This window comes from Ranitomeya imitator, chromosome 8 (assembly GCF_032444005.1).
Source record: "Ranitomeya imitator isolate aRanImi1 chromosome 8, aRanImi1.pri, whole genome shotgun sequence".
Taxonomy (NCBI): Eukaryota; Metazoa; Chordata; class Amphibia; order Anura; family Dendrobatidae; genus Ranitomeya; species Ranitomeya imitator.
The window spans coordinates 142,632,559-142,658,060 of NC_091289.1; the positions used below are offsets into that span (position 1 = coordinate 142,632,559).

The following is a 25,502-nucleotide window of genomic DNA, read 5'->3' on the forward strand; positions in this document are numbered from 1 at the left end:
AGTTTCCCCGGTTCACCCCTTGGAGAAATCTCTCCACAAGCTGGATTTGGTCAGGGCTATCTGATTCTATGTTACCAGAACTGCTTCCTTTCGCCAGTCTGATCCTCTGTTTGTGGTCTCTGAAGGTCGTCGGAAGGGGCTACCCGCCTCTAAATACACTATTGCTCGTTGGATTCGTTCGGCGGTTCTGGAGGCATACCGCGTTCAGGATAAACAGCCTCCTCCGGGGGTGAGGGCTCACTCTACCTGGGCTGTGGGAGCTTCCTGGGCGGTTCGTCACCAGGCCTCGGCTTGCAAGTTTGCAAAGCCGCAACTTGGTCGTCCCTTGACACCTTTGTACGGTTCTACAAGGTGCATATTCAGACTTCTGCGGACGCGAGCCCTGGGTAGGAAGATACTGCAGGCGGCGGTTTCCCACCGGCCGACCTAAGTCTTCTTTTCTCTATTTTTCCCTCCCTTGGAACTGCTTTTGGACGTCCCATGGTTACCTGTGTCCCTCAATGAAGCGAGAAAGAGGGACTTTTGGTTCTTACCGTAAAATCTTTCTTGGAGACTTCATTGGGGGACACAGCACCCTCCCTTTATGTTGTACCGTGTTGGCCAATGTGCCGTTGTTTTGGGTTGGTACATAGATTGCGTTCTTTATACTTACTCCTACAACTGCTTTAGCACCAACTGAGTTGGATTGTGCCTGTCGGAGGGTGTATACTGCCGAGCGAGAAGGCGTTATTTTTTCCTTATTTGCATAGTGTCAGCCTCCTAGCGACAGCAGCATACACCCATGGTTATGTGTGTCCCCCAATGAAGGCTCCAAGAAAGAGATTTTACGGTAAGAACCAAAAATCCCTCTTTTGTGATCACATCGTGGATGTGTGGTTTGTTTGGCTATTTTCTTGCTGAAGGGGGCAAGTTTACCTTTCAAATTGTGTATCATTTGTGTGTGTGGGTGCAGTATGAACGGAGTTTCAAAGTAATCACCCAAAAAGAGTATGTAGAAATAATACATAAGGATTGTATATCTCTATCATAATTTTTTTTTAAATTGTTAATTGTTGAAAAATGTATTCGGTACACTGATAAATGTTCCATTTTTATACATAGAATAAACGTGTGAAGTAGGCCTACTGCTATACGCAATAATGCGGTTAGGTGCAATATAGCGACAAACCGCCACTCACTTATCATTCCTGTGGGGTGGATGCACGGGATTATACGTGCACATAGACCAGGCTTCTACAAGGTGCCGCTTACTGCCCATTTGTGAGGTCCACTATAGGATAGTAAATGGCTCCCAGTACCTTCTAAGCATCCCATACAAATCAGCCATTGCCAGCATCACAAGACCATACAGCATCCTGCAGAAATATTGGTAATTTAGCCAATATACTAAAGCTTCAAGCCCAACTCGTCACTGAAAAGGCGACATAAAATTACAGAATGAAGCTGTACTTCCTAGTACAAAGCTGAAATGCTAGAAGTAGCCCTCTATCATTTAGGCCATCATTTCAGTGCCATGTTTGTGAATGGCTTGTGGAATATCTTGCCTCTATTGGACACCTGGACTTGTCACATATCTGACTTTCACAGGCAGAGTACAGATCGCAATGTCCAGAACAGCCAGGGATCATCTGATCGAAAGCCTACACCCGGATAGGCATGTATAAGTGTGCTCAGATTTGGGTCAGGAGACCCGAGATGAGTTCACACTCACTGTGTATGTCGGATGTGTGAGACTATACGCTGTGACTCACCACACGTAGCCAAAACTCTGTTTAACCCCTTCATGACCTTGCCCTTTTCAGTTTTTGCGTTCTCGTTTTTCACTCCCCTCCTTCCCAGAGCCATAACTTTTTTTTCTATTTTTCTGTCAATATGGCCGTGTGAGGGCTTGTTTTTTGCGGGACAAGTTGTACTTTTGAACGACATCATTGGTTTTACAATGTCGTGTACTAGAAAACGGGGGGGGGGGAAAAATTCCAAGTGCGGTGAAATTGCAAAAAAAAGTGCAATCCCACACTTGTTTTTTGATTGGCTTTTTTGCTAGGTTCACTAAATGCTAAAACTGACCCGCCACTTTGATTCTCCAGGTCATTACGAGTTCATGGACACCAAACATGTCTAGGTTATGTTTTATCTAAGTGGTAAAAAAAAATATCTAAACTTTGCGTAATTTTTTTAAAAAAAATTTTTTTAGCAATTTCCCAATACCCGTAGCGTCTCCATTTTTCATGATCTGGGGTCATGTGAGGGCTTATTTTTTGCGTGCCGAGCTGACGTTTTTAACGATACTATTTTGGTGCAGATACGTTCTTTTGATCGCCTGTTATTATTATTATTATTATTTATTGTTATAGCACCATTTATTCCATGGCGCTTTACATGTGAGATTGCATTTTAATGGAATGTCGCGGCAACCAAAAAACGTAATTCTGGCGTTTCAATTTTTTTTTTCTCTACGCTGTTTAGCGATCAGGTTAATCCTTTTTTTTATTGATCGGGCGATTCTGAACGGGGCAATACCAAATATGTGTAAGTTTGATTTTTTTTTTTTTTTTTTTTTGAATGGGGCGAAAGGGGGTGATTTAAACTTTTATATTTTTTTTATTTTTTTCATATTTTTTTTAAACTTTTTTTTTTTTTATCTTTGCCATGCTCCAATAGCCTCCACGGGAGGCTAGAAGCTGGCACAACTTGATCGGCTCAGCTACATAGCAGCGATTATCAGATCGCTCCTATATAGCTGAATTCCTGCATTGCTATGAGCGCCAACCACAGGGTGGCGCTCATAGCAATCCGGCATCAGCAACCATAGAAGTCTCAAGGACCTCTATGGTTACTATGCAGCTCATTTCCATCCAGATGGCCAGAAGCGCCGGTTAAATGCCACTGACAGCGGCATTAAACTAGTAAATAGCGGCGGGTGAATCGCGATTTCACCCGCCGCTATTGCGGGCACTTGTCAGCTGTACAAAACAGCTGACATGTCCCGGCTTTGAGGGATCCGACCTCCGCAGTAATAGTACGGCGGAGGTCAGTAAGGGGTTAATGTGATGGCCAATTGTTTTGCAGCCGTTCAGCTATTCGCCTGCCTCGGTAGGCAGAGCTTTGACCTCAGCTTGTTGCCGGGCCCTTAGGACTGAATCTCGCACAATGTTAGGTCCGTGCTCTGATTCTTAGGATTCCAGCCTGACGCAGGTTTGCTTCTTATTTGCAGGTGCACAAAGTGAAGTCGATTATACGGAGCAGCTGAACTTCAGTGACGACGATGAGCAATCTCCATGTCAGAAAGAAAAATCAGAGAGCTGGTAATCTAACATCTTTTTTTTGTGTTACGATTGATCTATGTATCCACGGTGAAGTTACATGTGATGTAGTTGTGTGTTGCAATTTTTGTTTTTTTACAACTGTATGTATTTATCCCTTTTTTGTACTTTGAATTAAAATATGGCTTTTTTAATATTCAAATGTTCTCCCCTGAGTTTTGTTTTGTGACTTGAACAACACATGGGTTGAATATTCTCCGACCTTAATACTACACCTTAAACCAGACATTGCCAACTGTGAGAGATCCTAACTCCATCTCTTAAGTCTCAATCAAAAGTTATGTAAAATACAATTGGCTACCACTTCAAAGTAACATTCGTGTAATCGGCAGCGTTATGATGGAACTGCTTCATTCACCATGGAGTTGCCATTTATTTCAGCTAATTTAAAGGGAATCTGTCACCAGGTGTTTGCCATGTTATGTGAGAGCACCATGACGTAGGGGTAGATGCCTTGATTGATTCTAACAATGTATCACTTACTAGGCTGCTTGCTGCAGTTTTGAGATCACTGTTTTATGTGCTGCCTATCAAGCAGATCTCTGAGCTTTGTATAACCCCGCCCACACTACTGATTGGCAGATTTCTTCCCATCGGTGAGGGCGTGGTTACATAGAGTAGAAGGACTACATGGCACGAGAGAACTAGTCCTCTAATGATGATCTGCTTATAAGACTGGTTTTATTGAAACTACAACAAGCAGACCAGTAAGTGATACAATGCTGGAATCTGGCTCTCTGCCTCTACATCTTGCTGCACTCAGATTAAATAGCAAAAACCTGCTGATAGATTCCCTTTAAAAGTGTAAACATTGGTTACAATAATGATCTTATCTAGTATATTGTGGTTTAGAGGAAGGGTGAACATCTTTTACCTCTGAAAATGTAATGGGCACAGTGTGGTGTGAAAAATAGGCGCAACATGAATCAGAAGTAACCCCAAAAGATCCCTACAGTTTTCCAGTGGATCTGCTTTTCCATTGGACCTTGGGTATATGGGCATTCGCTCGTAAAGGCTGTTCTGTTGTGTACAGCATCTTAGGATACTTTAAGATTCCCCACTGAGTGGGAAGATGTTACTTGACATGAAACGAAACCTTTTTGCTGGAATTAATAAGAAATGATGGAAAAAATGTTAACTGGGTGTTTGTACGCGGCACTTGGTACAGAGATTACATGAATGCTGCATATATTTGATAACTGAAGAGCACAGAAGGGGCTACAATGTTGCACTCGCATTGAGTTTCTTTATTTGGCCAGAAATATTTGACAAATCTGGTTAACTCCCTTTTTAGTTTTTGTGGTGACAGGATAGGTGATAACTTGTTAATTGGTGGGGGTCTGACCACTGTGACCCACATCGATCATCAGAATAGGGAATTTCTATATCTCTTAGAATGGAGCGGCCATGCGCATGTAAACTATGGCCCCCCACAGAGACATCCTCCCATGTACGGACGGTAAAGCGATGGGTATTATGCACTCATTTAGAGAGAACCAGTCACCCCCTCCTGGTGGTTTTAACTACAAGAGCCACCTTGTGCTGCACTAATGCTGCACTCTGTGAAGGTGGCTCTTTATTGTGGTCCCTTCCAACGCTGCAATATGACTTTATAATTTGCGCGCCATACCTTTAGTCTGTCCGGGGGGCACGTCTTTTCCTCCCAGCCAACACTCAGCCCCTCTGGGCGCCGCCTCCTCTGCCTTCAGTAACTTACCCGTGCATGCGCTGTGCTTTCCTTTTTCGGGCATGCGCCGTTTGCGTTAGTTAAAAACGCCAGAGGGGGTGACAGGTTACCTTTAACTAAGGCCTACTTTACTCACACTCTCTTGTTGGTAGTTGCTCTGATTGCTGCTTAGATCTATTATTCTTAGGCTGGGTTCCCATTGCGTTATGGGACCGCGTTAAACGGACAGCGTTGCACGGCGAAATTAACGCCGTGCAACGCGGCCGTTAACGCGCCCATTCACGCTAATGGGAACGCGCTTCACTAGCGCGTGCCATGTTCGGCACGCGCTAGCGACGCGCCGGTGATTCCTGGCGCGCCACGGACGCTGCTTGCAGCGTCCGAGGCGCGCCCGCGGTCCGTTCCCCCGCTCTCGCAGATAGGGGATCTGCGAGAGCGGGGACGTTACCGCGACCCCGACCGCAGCCCCATAGAAAACATTGCGTTAGCGCAATCCGCTAGCGCTAAACGGATTGCACTAACACAATGTGACCCTAGCCTTATTTAATCCAGACCTAATAAAGTTTCACTTTCATTATCAGTTATTCCTTTTTTTTTTTTTTTTTTTACTTTTCTGACGTCTCTTGCTGCTAATTAAAGGGACTGCTCAAAAACCAAGCACATGCGCTCTGCATCACGGCATGGCCAAACATTTATTTGCATCTTCCCACCTGTTTGGTTTCCATCTATATCCACCCGTCTTCTCCTATGAAGCCAGAGCTGTCAGTCGAAGAGGGAAGATAGGGGGAGAATCAGTGGGAAGGTGTATATAAATGATTGGCCCCGCCACGAAGAACTGAGCAGCAGTGCTTTGGTTGATCAGTCATTGTGTGCGGACAGCCCTTTAAAGGAAATTCGTTGCCAGGTTTTTGCCACCTAATTGGAGAGCAGCATAATGGAGAGACAGCGACCCTGATTCCAGCAATGTATCACTTACTGGGCTGCTTGCCGTAGTTTTCATGACAAAACGTAGTCTTCTGACAAAACAGTGATTTTATCATTAAAGAGCTAGTATACCTGATGCCGTGTAGTCCTCCATGTTCTTGAGCTCTGTATAACCCTACCACTCATTGGACGTTTTCTGCCTATGCACAGTGTACACAGAAAGCTTCCAATCGGTGGTGTGGATAGGATTATATAAAGCTGAATATTCCTAATATCTGGTAGTTCTGAAACAGATATAATCATGATTATCAAAATGACATCAAGAAATTCTGTAAGTGACACATTACTGGAATCAGGGTGTCTGCCCCTCATGCTGCTCTCAAATGGGGTTGTTGAAACTTGGTGACAGATTCCATTTAAAAATCATGCGTGCAGAGTCATTATTGTCTTAAACTATGATCACACGTTGCATTTTTGCAGCTTTTTAATGAAACTTTTCAGCCGGCTTTTACAGTACCAGCAAAATCTGAGATCTCAGAAATCTCCTACACACACATTGATTTTATTTTCCTGACTTGGAAAACTGCTGCATTTTTGCAAGCTGCATTCCATTTAGTAATCAATGGGTAAGTGCAAAAACGCAGGTATCAGTTTTTGTTGCAAAGATCTAAGCGCATTGTATCGTAATTTCTTTCTGGCCACTAACTTTACCAATTTGCACAAGAGACAACCAAAACGCAGCAATAAAAACTCAGCAAAGCCTGCTTTATGTGAACAGCTTCTTTTCTGCCAAGAGAGCGGGTTTTGCGTGTGGCAAAAAATGCAGCAAAAACACAACGTGTGAACATAGTCTTACATGGTGCTGAATCATAACCCTGCTCTCCCCACCATTGAAAGATCTTCCATGTTTTATTATATCCTCTTATTAAATAAAATGTCTTAACGATATGAAATAAAGAAAAAACGCATTGCCCACTTAGATTGTGCTTTATAATGTAAAACCTTGAATCAACTTTCCAAAAAGATGTTTTCCCAAAGCTGCGATTGTAATAAATGGAGACAATATTTTCAGTGTACTAATAATGCGGACGTATTGCACTATTATTCCATGGTATTGTGCCAAAAAATTCTCATACAAAGTAATACTGATATTTAATGTACTTTTAAAAAGTTCTCCAAATTCTCAGAACTTCTTTGTTACAGAAAAGTACCGCTGTAACCACACGCTTGGTATCGGTTGTTGTTCTTGTACACATTTCAGCTTTCTCTGGCTTGACCGCCCTGCTTGTGTATATATGTATGTATGTATATATATATATATATATATATATATATATATATATATATATATATGTGTATATATATATATATATATATATATATATATATATATATATATATATATATATATATATATATATATATATATATATATATATATATATGTGTATGTGTGAGGCTATGTGCCCCCGATTAGGATATACCAGTGTTTTGGATGCAGTGTATTTTCGCTGTGTCCAAAACGCTGCGTTCTAATTACGCCGGTACATCCACATGGGTTCAGTGAACTGCAAATTTACTGCATCTAATGAATGGCTATGGGGTGGACTCGGAGGCGTAGCTAGGGTTTTGGTCCAGGGGGGGCCAAAGCTTCTGAGTGGGCCCCTAACCAGGTAACCTTGATTACAACTCGATGACGCCCCCTAATAGTGGAGGAGAACCTCAGCAGATGACCGCGCTGTTACTGAAGATAATCTCTATATAACGACCAACATGGATATTACCGCCATATGGTCAGTGGTAGATACCAGCCCTACAGAACATATAAGAGATCACTGCACAGATACAGATAATGACTTACCGCTGACGTTCTTTATGATGGAATCGTCACTTTTCCCGTCTTTTCCATCTGGCCCAGACCGACATGACAACTTCTTCCAGCTACAACTCGTCTGCAGAGAAAACAACAAAGACACGTTTCACTTCTCACATTCCAGCCATCACCATCTATTCCCAACCTGCACAAACCCCTCATCCTGCTGATACCCCAATACTGAGCCGCTGATGCCATATGTGACCCTATTACTGCACCGGATACCCAATACTGAGCCGCTGATGCCATATGTGACCCTATTACTGCCCGATACCCCAATACTGAGCCACTGCTGCCGTATGTGTCCCTATTACTGCACCTGATACCCCAATACTGAGCCGCTGCTGCTGTATGTGTCCCTATTACTACACCTGATACCCCAATACTGAGCCCCTGCTGCCGTATGTGTCCCTATTACTACACCTGATACCCCAATACTGAGCCGCTGATGCCATATGTGACCCTATTACTGCACCTGATACCCAATACTGAGCTGCTGCTGCCGTATGTGACCCTATTACTGCACCTACTCTGTGGTTCTCTGTACCCTCTAAATTCTAAAGCACCCCTCTATAGTATAGTAATGCCGGGTGCAAGTGCCCTAGAAAACAGAGCCCACATTTTGCCCCTAGGAAGTAATAATGCCCTCTGTGTTCCCCTTTGATAGTCACAGTAACCTGAGTTCCCCTATTACAATAAGTGCCTACTTTACATTTAATAATGTCCCGAGTCTCCCCCGTACAGCTCCCCTATACACAGTATAATGCCCCCTAACTGTATAGTACCACCCACACAGTATACTGACCCCTTAGTAGCCTTCAAACTGTTTGATGGCTCCAACACTGTAATCCCCACACTGTATGATGGCCCCATAGATAACCGCCATATAGTATAATGTGCCAGATAGTCCTCAATATAGCACAAGGCAGCACCCCCCCATAGGCAGATCTTGTAGAATAAGGCAGCACCACCCCATAGGCAGATCCTGCAGAATAAGGCAGCACCCCCCCCCCCCTCCCCATAGGCAAATCTTGTAGAATAAGGCAGCACTCTCCCCATAGGCAAATCCTGTAGAATAAGGCAGCACTCCCCCCCCCCCCCCCCCCCAATATAGACAGATCCTGTATATAAGGCAGCACAACACCCCCCCCCCCCCCATAGGCAGATCCTGTGTATAAGGCAGCACTCCCCCCATAGACAGATCCTGTAGAATAAGGCAGCACTCCCTTCCCCTATAGGCAGATCCTGTGTATAAGGCAGTACTCCCTCCCCTATAGGATGATCCTGTATATAAGGCAGCACTCCCTCCCCTATAGGCTGATCATGTATATAAGGCAGCACTCCCCTATAGGCAGATCCTGTATATAAGGCAGCACTCCCTTCCCCTATAGGATGATCCTGTATATAAGGCAGCACTCCCTCCCCTATAGGCTGATCCTGTATATAAGGCAGCACTCCCTCCCCTATAGGCTGATCCTATAGAATAAGGCAGCACTCCCCTATAGGCAGATCCTGTATATAAGGCAGGACTCCCTTCCCCTATAGGCAGATCCTGTATATAAGGCAGCACTCCCTCCCCTATAGGATGATCCTATATATAAGGCAGCACTCCCTTCCCCTATAGGCTGATCCTGTATATAAGGCAGCACTCCCTCCCCTATAGGCTGATCCTATAGAATAAGGCAGTACTCCCCTATAGGCAGATCCTGTATATAAGGCAGCACTCCCTTCCCCTATATGCAGATTCTGTATATAAGGCAGTACTCCCTCCCCTATAGGATGATCCTGTATATAAGGTAGCACTCCCTCCCCTATAGGATGATCCTGTATATAAGGCAGCATTCCCCCTATAGGCAGATCCTGTATATAAGGCAGCACTCCCCCCATAGACAGATCCTGTGGAATAAGGCAGCACTCCCCCCATAGACAGATCCTGTATATAAGGCAGCACTCCCCCCTATAGGCAGATCCTGTATATGAGGCAGCACTCCCCCCATAGGCAGATCCTGTATATAAGGCAGCACTCCCCCCATAGACAGATCCTGTGGAAGAAGGCAGCACTCTCCCCTATAGGCAGATCCTGTATATAAGGCAGCACTCCCCCCTATAGGCAGATCCTGTATATGAGGCAGCACTCCCCCCATAGGCAGATCCTGTATATAAGGCAGCACTCCCCCCATAGACAGATCCTGTGGAAGAAGGCAGCACTCTCCCCTATAGGCAGATCCTGTATATAAGGCAGCACTCCCCCCTATAGGCAGATCCTGTATATGAGGCAGCACTCCCCCCATAGGCAGATCCTATAGAATAAGGCAGCCCCCATAAAAACACAGTAAATACATACTCGCCTCTCTAACTCCATGTTCCAGCAGTGCTTCCTGCTCCTGCTCATCTGACAGCGGGCGCTGGGCGGTGATGTCATTGCGCCCGCTGTCAGACGGTGTGGGGGATGATGGGAGAAGGAGCGCAGCGCTCCTTCCCTCATCACTGCGGTGAGCTGTGTCGGCTAGATGCTGATACAGCTCACCATGCGATGACGGGCGGGGGGTCCACTGCTGGCACCGGGCCCCCCGCCTGCTCAGGGGCCTCATAGCAGCCGAGCAGGGAGATCGATTCTCCCTGCTCTGCCGCAAAATGTAACTGCATCGGCGCGCTGTGCGCGCCGATGCAGTTACAGTAGCGTAGCTCCTGGTGGGCCCCCTCAGAGCCTGGGGCGATGGCCCCCTCTGCCCCCCTGGTAGCTATGCTATTGGGTGGACTACACAGTTTAGACCAGCGTCTCCGATGCAGATAATTGACATCCCGCGGCTCGTAAAGCCGCGCTGCCGGTGAGTATACGCAGCTTTAAATAGAAGCACAGAGGACATGGGATTTCTATAAATCCCATCCAGTGTTCCTCTAATATAGAGCACAGCGCGGATGTGCTGCGTCCAAAACACTGCCATTCCTGATCATGAGCCTTACCATTAATATGGGCGATGGTTTGAATCCATAACTTTCTGAAAGACCTAAAAACTAAGTAACTATATATATATAGTAGATGTTGTGCGAACAAACAAAACTGAGCGTTAAGCAGTGAAAACTGCAACAATCTTGTATTGAGGAGGTGGGGATTGAATGTCTGATGTGGTTTAGTGTAGTTGTAATGTCAGTAATAGTTTATTAAAAATACTTTGTGTGCAACTTTTGACCTCAGGGATGATCGCATCTCAAAAACAGAGCAGGCGCAATCAAAATCCAGTGAGAATTTTGAAATCTGCAAAGAACTAGAAGACCGGTCTGCCAACACTTCACAAGCACCGACCGGGCAGAACTCTCTCCTTGGGAAAGGTCCACCTCCTGATACACAGGTAGGACAGATGGTGCCTGTGTATCTACTATATAAATGTCTAAGGGTCACTTCCGTCTTTCTGTCTGTCCTTCTGTCACGGATATTCATTGGTCGCGGCCTCTGTCTGTTATGGAATCCAAGTCGCCGATTGGTCTCGCCAGCTGCCTGTCATGGCTGCCGCGACCAATCAGCGAGGGCCACAGTCCGATTAGTCCCTCCCTACTCCCCTGCAGTCAATGCACAGCGCCCGCTCCATACTCCCCGCAGTCACCGCTCACACAAGGTTAATGCCAGCGGTAATGGACCGCGTTATGCCGTGGGTATCTCACTCCGTTACCGCCGCTATTAACCCTGTGTGACCAAGCTTTTACTATTGATGCTGCCTATGCAGTGTCAATAGTAAAAGGATCTAATATTAACAAAAAATAAAAAATCATTATATACTCACCTTCCGTCGCCTTTCCCGCTCCTCGCGACGCTCCGGTAACCGCTCCATGCAAGCAGCAGGTTCCGGTGGCACGGATGGTATGCGACAAGGACCTGCCATGACGTCACGGTCATGTGACCGCGACGTCATCACGGGTCCTGCGCTACCAACCCTGGGACCGGAAGCTGCCGAGTGCACCGCACACAGGCGACATGACTACAAGGGCTCCCTCGGAAGGTGAGTATATGTTTATTTTTTATTTTTTAACCTGTGACATATGTGGCTGGGCAATATACTACGTAGCTGGGCAATATACTACGTGGCTTTGCTGTATACTACGTGGCTCTGTGCTGTATACTACGTGGCTGGGCAATATACTACGTGGCTGGGCAATATACTACGTGGCTGGGCAATATACTACGTGGACATGCATATTCTAGAAAACCCGATGCGTTAGAATCGGGCCACCATCTAGTATATATTATATTTGTGTATGTGGAGTATTCAAGTTGCCAACGATAGGTTTTGTGAGCTTTAATAAAATCTGATCCTGTGGCTCCTGCTTTTTATAAAGGTTATTTATGGTCTGTAATGTTATTGTTTATTTTTATAGCACCTTTAATTCCATGGTGCTGTACATGAGAAGGGGTTACATACAGATTACAGATATCACTTATAGTAAACAAACTAACAATGAGCGACTGATACAGAGGGGAGAGGACCCTGCCCTTTTGGGCTTACATTCTACAGGATGGTGGGGAAGAGGACAGTAGGTCGGGGGTTGCAGTAGCTCCAATGGTGTTGAGGTGGTCGTGTGGTCATTACAGGTTGTAAGCTTCTTTGAAGAGATGGGTTTTCAGATTCTGTTTGAAGGATCCAAATGTGGTGGATAATCGGACATGTTGGGGCACAGAATTCCAGATGATAGGAGATATTCCGGAGAAGTCTTGGAGGCGATTGGGTGAGGAGCGCATAATCGTGGAGTAGAGAAGGAGGTCTTGAGGGGACCGGAGATTGTGAGGGAAGATATTGAGAGATTAGTTCGAAAATATACGAAGGAGAAAGGTTATGGATGGCTTTGTAGGTCAGTGTTAGTAGTTTAAACTGGATACGCTGGGAAATTGGGAGCCAGTGAAGTGATTTGCATAGAGAAGTGGAAGTGTAGAGAGAAGAGAGATTAGTCTGACAGCAGAGTTAAGGATGGACTGGAGGGGTGCGAGAGTGTTAGAGGGTAGACCACAGAGGAGGATGTTGCAGTAGTCGAGGTGGGAGATGATTAAGGCATGCACAAGCATTTTGGTAGAGTGTGGGTTGAGGAAAGGACGGATTCTGGAAATATGTTTGAGTTGGAGGCGACAGGAGGTGGCGAGAGCTTGGATGTGTAGTTTAAAGGACGGGGCAGAGTCCAGGGTTAATCTGAGGCAGCGGATTTCCGGGACAGGGGAGAGTATGAATTCATTTATTGTGATAGATAGATCAGGTAGGTAAGGTGTGCAAGATGGAGGAAAGATAATTAGTTCAGATTTGTCCACATTGAGTTTGAGGAAGCGAGAGGAGAAGGAGGATATGGCTGATAGACACTCTGAGATTCTGGAGAGCAGAGAGGTGACATCTGGGCCAGAGAGGTAGATCTGAGTGTCATCGGCATATAGATGGTACTGGAAGCCATAGGACTTTGAGTTGTCGCAGGCCAAGGGTATAGATTGAGGAGAGAAGAGGTCCTAGGACAGAGCCTTGAGGGACACCAACAGAGAAAGGGAGAGATGAAGAGGTTGTATTGGAGTAGGAAACTCTAAATGTGCGGTTGGTGAGGTATGAGGAGATCCAGGGTAGGGCGAGGTCTTTGACACCAAAGGAAGAGAGGATCTGTAGTAGGAGGCTGTGGTCAACTGTGTCGAAGGTAGAGGACAGGTCTAGAAGGAGGAGTATAGAGAATTGATGGGTCAGCTTTGTCTGTAAGTAAGTCGTTTGTAATTTTTGGTCAGGGCAGTCTCAGTGGAATCGTGGGGACGGAAGCCAGATTGTAGGTTGTCGAACAGAGTTAAATGCAAGGTGAGAGGAAAGTTCAGCGTGGACGTGCTGCTCAAGTAGTTTGGAAGCAAATGGGAGCAAAGATATGGGGCGGTAGCTGGGCATAGCGCTCGGGTCAAGGGAAGGCTTTTTGAGGATGTAGAATATTATTATTTATTATTATAGCGCCATTTATTTCATGGCGCTGTACATGTGAGGAGGGGTATGCATAATCAAAAGTACAATAATCTTGAACAATACAAGTCACAACTGGTACAGGAGGAGAGAGGACCCTTCCCGCGAGGGCTCACAATCTACAAGGGATGGGTGAGAATACAGTAGGTGAGGATAGAGCTGGTCATGCAGCGGTTTGGTCGATCGGTGGTTACTGCAGGTTGTAGGCTTGTCAGAAGAGATAGGTCTTCAGGTTCTTTTTGAAGGTTTCGATGGTAGGTGAGAGTCTGATGTGTTGTGGTAGAGAGTATAAGAGAAGGGGTGATGCGCAAGAGAAATCTTGTATGTGATTGTGTGAAGAGGGGAATAGAGAAGGAGATCTTGTGAGGATCGTAGGTTGTGTGCAGGAAAGTACAGGCACAAGGCCTGGCCACCAGTCTTGTGACCTGAATTGGCATCATGTATGGCAGTGATTCAAATAACTAGGGTCACGAGACTCCAGGTCAACTCAGGACATACAGTGCAGTCATGTGGGTTGGACCCCATGGTAGATTTGCATAATATGGAACAAATAAAAAATGCTCACAGATTAAAAGTAACCTGTCATGTAAAATAATGCTATTAACCTGCAGATATGGGGTCAATCTGCAGGTTAATTGCATTTGGACACCATTCGGTACTGGCACCAAAAGCCCCTTAGTCTAGAGGAAATTAACTTTATTACCCCCTGCAGCATTTGGCATTTAGTTCTTGGGGGCATCGCTGGCACCATTTCAGTCACCACTCGATGCATAGAGAGTGGTGTCTGTAACTGCGCCCCTGCAGTGACTGACAGCAGGCTCAGTATTGGTGGTGGCTGTCAGTCAGAGCTGGGGGCGCAGTTACTGAGCGGTGACTAAATCCATGCCGGTGCCACCACTATGACTGGAAGCTGAACTCTGCCGGGGGGAAATAAAGTTCATTTCCTCCCACAGTGAGGCTTTCCTTGCAGGCTCCGCACGGTTTCAGACTGCTATTAGCCTGCAGCTTAACCCCATATCTGCAGGTTGAGCGTTATTTTTCATGACTGGTTCGCTTTAACAACTACTAAGTGCAGGTGAGACCCTTCACATGTACAGTCGGTGTAAATGGAAACCGTAAAGCAGAGGTCCCCAACTCCAGTCCTCAAGGCCCACCAACAGGTCATGTTTTCAGGATTTCCTTTGCATTGCACAGGTGATGCAATTATTACCTGGGCAAGACTAAGGAAATCCTGAAAACATGACCTGTTGGTGGGCCTTGAGGACTGGAGTTGGGGACCTCTGCCGTAAAGAACCAGGGTTTTTTTTTTTTGTAATTTTATTTTTCGAGGGGGTACAGTTACTCTTTAAAGGGAACCTGGCACCCCCAAAATGGAAGGTGAGGTAAGCCCACCGACATCAGGGGCTTATCTACAGCATTCTGTAATGCTGTAGATAAGTCCCCGATGTTTCCTGAAAGATGAGAAAAAGAGGTTATATTATACTCACCCAGGGGTGGCCCCCGCTGCGGTCCGGTCTGATGCGTGTCGCGGTCCGCTCCGGCGCCTCCTATCTTCATCAGATGACGTCCTCTTCTTGTCTTCACGCTCCGGTGCAGGCGTGCTTTGTGTGCCCTGTTGAGGGCAGAGCAAAGTACTGCAGTGCGCAGGCGCTGGGCCTCTCTGACCTTTCCCTCAACAGGGCAGGCAAAGTACGCCTGCGCCGGAGCCGCGGCGTGAAGGCAAAAAGAGGACGTGATTGTAAGAAGATTGATGGCCCCGGACCGGACCGTGACGCCCACCGCAGCGGGACCGCCCCTTGGGGAGTATAATCTAACCTCTTTTTCTCATCTTTCAGGTTACATTGGGGGCTTATCTACAGCATTACAGAATGCTGTAGATAAGCCCCTGATGCCGGTGGGCTAAGCTCAACTTCCATTTTGGGGGTCACAGGTTCCCTTTAAGCTTTTGGTATTGTGTATTACTGTGTGCACTTTGTATTTTTTCTCTTTTTAATGTATAAATTCTTTGCTCTGTCGTTTCAGGATAGACGCCAAATGCCTCCATCCCTATTATCTCTTGATAAGACTATTCCCCCTCTACTGCAACCAAAAAGCGCTCCACAGCAGGTACCTGGGTTTATTGACTTTTGTAATTGATTGACAATTGGGTACAAGGATTGCTCTTTTTTGATTAGATAGATTTACCTAGCCCTGATAAAGACGGAGTTCTTATTTTCCAAATCCATACCAGAATGACTGTAATCTTTTCTGAACTTTTGGCATTTTCTGAGTTCAGCTAGGTTGCCCTAATTTCTCTATCATTTCAAGGGGACTATAAGATCCCCATGATTACGGTTCAATTGATACTGTGTCCCCCAATGAAGACTCCGTGTACGGGAGATTTTACGGTAGGTACCCAAATCTTCATTTTGAGTCCAAGCCCTTTCAGGCTGCCAGCTCTAACCTCTACCCACCTAACTTGGTTGACAGCTCCTTTCACTGTCCTGCTGGAATCTTGCACATGCTCAGCGTGCGTTGCAGTCTCGGCAGCAGAATAAGCCCATGTTTGTGTAGTGCAATCGGACGGTAATGACCAGAGTGTAGGAAGGAAGCAATGATCAGCGAGCTAGTACTCCGATCCACTCTATAAGAGACTGCTCCTTGACCATTACTACTCGTGTCACTTGTGCACCACTGCCTGCTGTATAGACAATGTCCATGAATCGCTATCGACTCCTCTCTATTACCAAAGTTTTTGGGCAGTAGTGCATATGAGTAATATTGGCAGATCTGGACTCAGGGGTGCAAGGAAGGAGACAACACTGATTTTTGATGAAGCACCAGCCCGCTGAACCACCCTCTAAACAGGATTTACATATTTTTCTCCTTCGCCTCATTGGGGACACAGACCGTGGGTGTATGCTGCTGCCACTAGGAGGCTGACACTAAGTGATACAAAGAAAGTTAGCTCCTCTCCTGCAGTATACACCCCACTACTGGCTCTCAGCTCCTCCCCTGCAGTATACACCCTCCTGCTGGCTCTCCGCTCCTCCCCTGCAGTGTACACCCTCCTGCTGGCTCTCCGCTCCTCCCCTGCAGTGTACACCCTCCTGCTGGCTCTCCGCTCCTCCCCTGCAGTGTACACCCTCCTGCTGGCTCTCGGCTCCTCCCCTGCAGTGTACACCCTCCTGCTGGCTCTCGGCTCCTCCCCTGCAGTGTACACCCTCCTGCTGGCTCTCGGCTCCTCCCCTGCAGTGTACACCCTCCTGCTGGCTCTCGGCTCCCCCCCTGCAGTGTACACCCTCCTGCTGGCTCTTGGCTCCTCCCCTGCAGTGTACACTCTCCTGCTGGCTCTCGGCTCCTCCCCTGCAGTGTACACCCTCCTGCTGGCTCTCGGCTCCTCCCCTGCAGTGTACACCCTCCTGCTGGCTCTCGGCTCCTCCCCTGCAGTGTACACCCTCCTGCTGGCTCTCGGCTCCTCCCCTGCAGTGTACACCCTCCTGCTGGCTCTCAGCTAACCAGTTCTTTCTTAGTGTCTGTACGAGGCACATGGGTCTGTTTCAGACCCCAACGTTTTTATTTTATTTTTGACTTTTCTGTAAATTTTTATTTTTTTAATAACGGAGTGAAGGGGGCGACGGATCCTTTCAAGGTTCCGACCTCCCCCGAATCATCAACAGGCGAGAACGCGGAGTGTCACCTCCCCGTACCCTCTCCTGCGACGTGGGAAGCCATGCCTGAGCTCACTTCAGGACGTGGTGAGTGCTCTGAGTAGGTACGTCTCGAGGACGGCGTCCTTCCGAAGGTTGGACACTTTATTTGGGCTACCTCACTGTAAGAGGACGGCTTCCTGACTGTTACAGGAAGGGTTTAGCCGTTTCATCGGCCATGTTTGCTTGGTGGATTTGTTACAGCATCCAGGAATCCTTCCGTGTTAGATGTCAGCCTATCTCCCTGTCTATCGAAGTTTCTTGGATTCTAGGCACCAGGCGTTGGCACAGCACGACTGCAAGCTTGCAGGTTCGTCCAGTCCGCATGCATTCTTGAAGCACTATAATTCCCAGACTTTCACAGATGTGAGTCTGGGCAGGCGGACTCTGCGGGCCGCGGTGGCGCACTTGTAAGTAGCGGTTACACAGGGCCTGATCTGATGTTGTGGGGACCCAGGGACTGCTTTGGAACGTCCCACGGTCTGTGTCCCCCAATGAGGCGTAGGAGAAATAGGGATTTTTGTGTACTCACCGTAAAATCCTTTTCTACGAGCCAATCATTGGGGGACATAACTCCCACCCTATTATTAGCTTGTGCTTGTTTTATAATTTGACATGCTATAGTCTCATATATATATATAATGTGACATTCTGTACGCTCATATGTTGTTGTTGATCTCCTACTGCTTTTGCAACCGAACTGGTTAGCTGAGAGCCAGCAGGAGGGTGTATACTGCAGGGGAGGAGAGAACTTTCTTTGTATCACTTAGTGGCAGCCTCCTAGTGGCAGCAGCATACACCCACGGTCTGTGTCCCCCAATGATTGGCTCAGAGAAAAGGATTTTACGGTGAGTACACAAAAATCCCTATTTTTCCGCCAAACAGCAAGTCCTTTTTAAAAGCACCCTTAGTGGTGCTAGTGAGCTTGACAAATGATAGATTGCCAGGGGTTTTCTGGTGGCACAGCCACTTTAAATATATTGGGTTATTGATTCTATGACTCCGACTAAAAGAAAGTTCTCTATTTATTATGTCATTTTTAAATTTAATTGAAAGTATAATTTCTTTATTATAAGCAAAAATAAAAACAAGACTTATTTTTTTTTTTTTTAAATAAAAAGCCTAACTATGTGTTAATTTCTTTGCATGTTATAGCATCCGTCACAAGGCCGCCCTGGGGCATCGGCTAGATCGGTACCTTTACCATCTCGACCCAGTGAGGATGAGATATGGAAGCAAAGACGAAGGCAGCAAGCAGAACTGTCTGCGGCTGTGGAACGGGCCCGTAAGAGACGGGAGGATGAGGAAAGGAGGATGGAAGAGCAAAGGAAAGCTGCCTGTGCGGAAAAGCTAAAGCGTTTAAATGAGAAGTTTGCAGCCGCTGCCTCCGTCCCCTCCACCGAGAAGCCTGCATCTGAAAAAGCCCTTGATGAGAAGCCGGTCACTGAGCAGTCCCCTCAGGAGTCCCCCGTCCCTCAGGAGGAAGAGGATGTCACTCACATTGAACATCATGTAACAGAAGATAAAACCGAGAGGCCGGAGACTCCTATACAACATGAAGAAAAGGAAGATGTGATCCCTCAGCCCGATCTGGAACCAGCGGAAGAAAGTGTCAGTGTTGAGGAAGAGAAATCGTCTGAGCTAGGTACCGACTGCTGCAGACCTGTGTGTGCACTCTTTTATGTTCTCATACAAATGCTTTAGTGTTAAATATACTGATAGGACATGAATCCTGGGTTATCAGGGCCGTGTGGAAGGAAAACTAATCCTAGAAATGGATGTCAAGAAAATCGAAACCCTTTCATTTTGCAGGATTTCCTGCGTCGTCTTGAAGCAAACAGACATAGTACTGATAAGTTCCATGTTCAGCTTGTGGGGTTTGGTGGGGCTTGACATAGGGGGGAGGCTCCTGCTGCAGTCAGTTGCCTTACAGCCAAGACACATGGCTAATCTTTCGGCATATAAAAAGATTGTTATATATTTCTCAGCTATTACTGTAGTATGAGACAAAATAAGATGAAAAGAGAATGTGTAGAGGTAGGAATTGCTGTGATATTTTTTCTGGTTATCTTTTAATACGGTTTCTTTAAAACTTGTAGATGCATATTGAACTACCATATATACTCGAGTATAAGCCAACCCGAGTATAAGCTGAGACCCCTAATTTTGCCACAAAAAACTGGGAAAACTTAATGACTCGAGTATAAGCGTAGGGTGGGAAATGCAGCAGCTACCGGTAAATGTCAAAAATAAAAATAGATACCAATAAAAGTAAAATATATTGAGACATCAGTAGGTTGTGTTTTTGAATATCCATATTGAATCAGGTGCCTCATATAATGCGCCATACAAAATACGCCCCATGTAATGCTCCATAAAGTTTGATGGGCTCCATAAGATGCTCCATATTAAAATATTCCCCATATAATGCTGCACAAAGGTTAATATTGGCCCCATAAGATGCTCCATAGAAACATTTGCCCAATATAATGCTGCATAAAGGTTGATTATGTCCCCATAAGATGCTCCATAGCTTATGCCCCATATGCTGTTGCTGCGATTAAAAAAAAAAAAAAAATGGCATACTCTCCTCTCGTCGCTCAGGCTCCGACACTTGCGATATTCACCTGTCCCCATTCCATCGCCGGGCGCTGCTCCGTCTTTGTTCAGGCTGAGGGCAGTTTGCACACTAACCATGTCATCACGCCCTCTGACATGAACGTCACAGCCAGAGAACGCGGAAGACGGAGCGGCGCCCAGCGGTGGAACGGGGACAGGTGAATATCGCGCAATGCTCACCCTCCCCTGTTATACTCACCTGCTGCCGGCCCCGTCCCTGCTTCTCAGTGACAGATGGTCTCGGCGCCGGCAGCTTGTTCCGGTGTTCAGCGGTCACTGGTACAGCTCATTAAAGTAATGAGCATCCATATTCATTACTTTAATGAGCGGTACCACTTTACCGCTAAACACAGGAAGAGCAGCCGGAGACAATCGGAGATGCAGGGACCGTGCCAGGAGCAGGTAAGTATGTGACGCCGCCCCCCTGGGACAATGACACGAGTATAAGCCAAGAGGGGCACTTTCAGCTTAAAAAAATGGGCTGAAAATCTCGGCTTATACTCGAGTATATACGGTAATTATTCACAGTCTAATATGGTGCTTTTTTTTTCTTTCTAGTAGTAGCAGAAGAACCACCTTTTACTAGGAAGGATAGCATTTCAAGTGACAGAGCGGACACCCCTCCAGCCATACCTATTCAGCTTCCAGCACCTATTGTTCAGCCGCCTTCAGTTCCATCTTCAGTGTCTAGTCTGCCACCTTCCCCGTCACCGGCTTCAGGGCCTGTGATGCCACATGAGAATGAACCTGAAAGTGGCACACAAACGCGCCCTCCGCTTTCTTCTGGATACTCAAAACAGTTTCAGAAATCGTTGCCTCCAAGATTTCAGAGACAGCAGGTACAATTCAGTAAACTTATATTGCTGGTTGTGTGACATTACTTTTGCTTGTAGACGTTGCAAAATCGTGCACCTTGCCCACCGATTGCTATGTCAAAGGAGATGTGCCAACTGGATTACTTGCATACATAGTTAGCCAAAAGGCTTATTCAGCCCTCAGATTTTGCCAAAAAATACACCAACTTTTATCCCTCAAAATTAATGAAAGAATTCAATGAATTCAATCAAATCTCATTTCCCCTCCATTGTACTCAAATGGCTCCACAATACAGAGACGTCAGATGATGTATGTGTATTAGATTTCCTCAAGCCATCAAATATGAGCGGGCACTTATTTAGTCTGAAAAGCCATCAGTTCGGGTATGTTCCCACAGTCAGTAAACACTGCGGATTGGGCTCTGCATACATTCGTAGCGGCCAGATGTGACTGCATAGTGGACGGGATTTGAAGAAGTCCCATCTCCACTATGCGTTCAGGGACGCCTCCGACTTCCCTGCAGAGATGGACATGTGACGTATCTTTCGAGACTGCAGCATGTCCGTTTATCGTGTTGAGACGCTCCGTCTCCACAAGATAAATTTCTCATCCAATGTATAGGGCGCGGAGATTTCTCATGGTTCAATAAACACATGCAGAATCACCTGCGTTCAAAAGCCGGCAGCGCTTTGGATGCAGCAGACGTGCTGCGTCCAAAGCGCTGCCGGTTCCTGACCGTGGGAACATACCCTAAAAGTAATGAACACATAATATTGGTTTCGGTCTAGCATTAACTTTAGGCTACGATCACACGATCAGTATTTGGTTAGTATTTTGCATCCGTATTTGTGAACAAAATCCAGGTGAGAAAAAGTATAATAGAAACATTTCACCACTTCTCTATTTATCACCCACTCCTGGTTTTAGCTTACAAATATTGATGTAAAATACTGACAAATACTGATAGTGTGACTGTGGCCCTAAAGGTATTTTTACACGTGGCGGATGCAATGCAGAATTTCCTGCCTGAAAATCTTATCGAATGTTATCCACAGTCCTCACAAAAAGTCTATGGATTTTAAATCCACTGCATGTTTGTGTTATCCTTTGGAACAAATCTACACGCAACACATTTATGATGGAGATTTGCAGCAAAATCCACAGTAGAAAATTTGTGCATGTGATTGTACCCTTATGTTTTTGAGTGGAGGAGTCATTTAACATTGCAAATATTTTCTGCTTACTTTGTATTTTTAGGAACAGATGAAACAGCAGCAGTGGCAGCAACAGCAGCAGGGCGTACTATCCCAGCCAGCCCAGTCCCAACCTTCCAGCAGCCCTGTCCCCCCACCACAACACAGGCCTCTATACCAGCCCTTAGGACCACATCCGCAACATTTGGCTTCCATGGCCTTTGATCCTCGCTGGCTAATGATGCAACCTTATATGGATCCTCGGATGATGTCTGGAAGGCCAACAATGGACATTCCACCAATGCATCCTGGTATGATCATCACAGGTTTTTCTAACTTATCACTTAATACCTATTAAGGAATTTGTGTAGAATCTCCTTGTGTTTTTTTTTAAACAAATTATATGAACTCCTTATACTCTTTCTACAGGAATGATACCAACCAAACCTCTAATGAGGCGTGAACAAATTGAACCCACAACATCTGCTTCTGAACCCTACGAACACATGGCTCGATCTGTTAGAGACCACGGTGTCCCAATATCTGAGCCTCGCATGATGTGGGGAGCTGAGCCTTACTCCCACCCAGACGGCGCACAGGTTTCTTCCTCTGCTAAAGAGCCTGACGAGCCTGAAGATTACAGGTATGCTTGTATGTCAAAGCATAGCATTATGCAATCCGTGTAAAGCTGTACATGATATTGATTCTGAAGTCTATATACCGCATTAGATGTTCGTTAATACCTTCTCGACATCTATCGTACCAGTATGGTGCATCAGGATGCACAGCTCATCAGATAGAAACGCGCGCTCCTGTCTGCTGAGCTGCGCACTTCTCAGGGGTCTGTTGTTCAATCGATGGGGGTCTCGGGGCCCCAGATCACCACCAGTCTGTAGGCAGTTCAAGTACCTGCTAAATGTAAAAAATAAGTCAGATAATGTAGTTACTCTTTTATGCAGTTGTACTGTTATGAAACTTTAGGTATATTTGATTTATGAATTGGGTATTTTCAGATTTTGGCATTTGCAAATACTAATCTTTAACATGTTATTTATTTTTGGTTTTATTTAGACCTGAAACACCACTGGACCAAGATGTTATCACTGAAAACTACGCGTTGGACCACAGTCCATTTGAGCCCCAGCACAAAACTGATTTCTTTTCAAGAACACGAGAGCCAGATCTTCACAGTGCACCTACTAGACTTACAGAGCCTGTTCAACTACCTCAAGCAGAAGAAAAAGACCCAGGAATGTCCACATATGAACCATCAGAGAAGCCTGCACCGACTGAAGAACCGTCTCACATTGAAATTCAGCCTGTGCTAACCAGGACTTTATCCAGTGAGTCAGCTCACACTCACAAGCAAGAAGAGAGGAGGGTGGATCCCATACAGATGAATGCTAAAGTATCTGTTAGGCCCCCGGAGCCTGCAAAAGAATCCATAGATGATAAACCAAGGAAAGAAGGTTTTTCTAAGCCACTAGATCTATTAAAGTCAGAAAAGCCTTTCAAACCCAAGTCTGAAACCCGGTGGGGCCCAAAACCAGGATCCCGAAACCGAGAAGAAGGTATGGATAGACCAGTAAGACGATCTGGCCCCATTAAGAAACCTATTCTTCGTGACATGAAAGAGGAACGTGAAATGCGAAAAGAAAAGGAGGAAGAAAAGTTTGGGTATGAAAAACCTATGAAACCAGAAAAAGTTGAAAAGAAAGCATCGCCACAGCAGCCAGTGCCAAGTTCAGCATCAGCAGTAAGTAAAGCTGAGCAAGAAAAGCCTTCACTTGATACTGCTACTCTTCCTAAAGTGTCAAATACTAGCACATTACATTCAGAAAAGTCATTGGATAATGCTTCAGATTCGATACCCAAGCCTGTCGCCCAACCAGCTCCAACCACTCAGCCAAGTAAGGAGGATAAAGTGGTGCGTGTGGTGAGCAAGGAAAATAAAGACCTGCCTCCTGAAAAGCCCAAATCTGATACTAAACCTCCATTAGCATCTCAGCCTCCTTATGCAATGGTGCCACATCGAAGAGACCAAATGCTTCCTCCAAGGGCTTACAGAAAAGAGGCTAGAGACAGAGACTGGTTTCCTGATCAGGGATACAGGGGTCGAGGCAGGGGAGAGTATTATTCCAGAGGTAGAAGCTATAGAGGTTCGTATGGAGGCAGAGGACGCGGAGGCAGAGGACATAATAGGGAATATCCACCTTACAGAGATTCTAAGGCACGGTGTGATCCAGCTCCTCCTGGAGCTTTAAGACGCAGGGATGAAAGCGAAACGCGTAGTGAAAGCTCAGATTTTGAGGTGATGCCGAAAAGAAGACGACAACATGGTTCTGAAACAGACTCTGATAGTGAAGCTCATGAAAGTGCAAGTGACACTCCTCTTTCAGATAAGGAGACTTCCAGCAGGAGCAAATCTTGTAGAGATGATCGCCCCGATATCAAAAGAGCACCTAAATCTGTTTCTACTTTGAAGTCTGAAGCTGGAACTTCAAGGGCAGAAATCAGACCACACGAAAGGCACTTCTCCAGAGAAGATGACTCTCGAATAAGACCTGGCTTTTTGCCAAAAGGGGAGCCTTCTCGTAGAGGTAGAGGAGCTGGAAGTTTTCGCCGTGGTGGCAGGGAACCCGGCATGCGTCCAACTCGTCCACCCCCACCTAGAAGATCTAATTATAGAGAAAATCACTGGATTCCACGGCAGCAGGATTCAAGACCACCACCACCTCCGCGTATGGATGATGGTGAACACCGACGTCAAGATCACCATCTATTACCAGATGGTGATAAGAGACCACCTCTTAAGTTTGAACGCAAGTTTGACCCCTCAAGAGACAGACCAAGGAGGCAAAGACCTACACGACCACCCAGACAGGATAAGCCTCCGCGATTTAGACGATTAAAAGAGCGAGAGAGAGAAGATGCTGGCAAACCAGTAGAAGTCAGTGGATCTTCTAATCAAGGAGTGCCAGCCTCAAATAGTGTCCATGAATTCCCATCAGATTTTTCGGGTAACAAGACACCAGATTTGTCTAATCATAACTCTTCAGACCAGGCCAATGAGGAATGGGAAACTGCTTCCGAAAGTAGCGACTTTAACGAGCGAAGGGAAAGGGATGAACGGAAAGCAGCAACTTCAGCCAGCGTCCAATCACCAGCCCCTAGCAAAACAACTGATGGTTTGGCACAATCGCCACCCAAAAGGGAAAGCGCAAAAAGAAGTTTCTCCAGTCAAAGACCTGGCATGGATCGTCAGAATCGACGTGGCAATACAGGTGCTCCAAAACCTGGTCGGCATTACTCTGGTCCCAGGGGTGAGAGGCGAAGCGGAACATCATTGCAAAGGGGAAAACGAGGGTGAGAAACCTGTTTCATGTTGATGGATGTATTGCTATGTGGTGCATGA

At 46.1% G+C, this 25,502-nt stretch overlaps 1 protein-coding gene across 4 annotated transcripts in view; it reads left to right on the forward strand.

Moving 5' to 3' along the window:
* Positions 1 to 25,502, forward strand: part of PRRC2C (proline rich coiled-coil 2C) — a 96,947-nt gene that overhangs the window by 38,241 nt on the left and 33,204 nt on the right. For all 4 annotated transcript variants that reach the window (XM_069737483.1, XM_069737481.1, XM_069737484.1 and 1 more), the window contains exons 9-16: positions 3,215 to 3,305; positions 11,004 to 11,157; positions 15,793 to 15,876; positions 18,615 to 19,104; positions 20,637 to 20,917; positions 22,152 to 22,398; positions 22,517 to 22,730; positions 23,159 to 25,453. In XM_069737483.1, the coding sequence (XP_069593584.1) occupies positions 3,215 to 3,305; positions 11,004 to 11,157; positions 15,793 to 15,876; positions 18,615 to 19,104; positions 20,637 to 20,917; positions 22,152 to 22,398; positions 22,517 to 22,730; positions 23,159 to 25,453 (3,856 nt within the window). The remainder of the gene's footprint in view (positions 1 to 3,214; positions 3,306 to 11,003; positions 11,158 to 15,792; positions 15,877 to 18,614; positions 19,105 to 20,636; positions 20,918 to 22,151; positions 22,399 to 22,516; positions 22,731 to 23,158; positions 25,454 to 25,502) is intronic.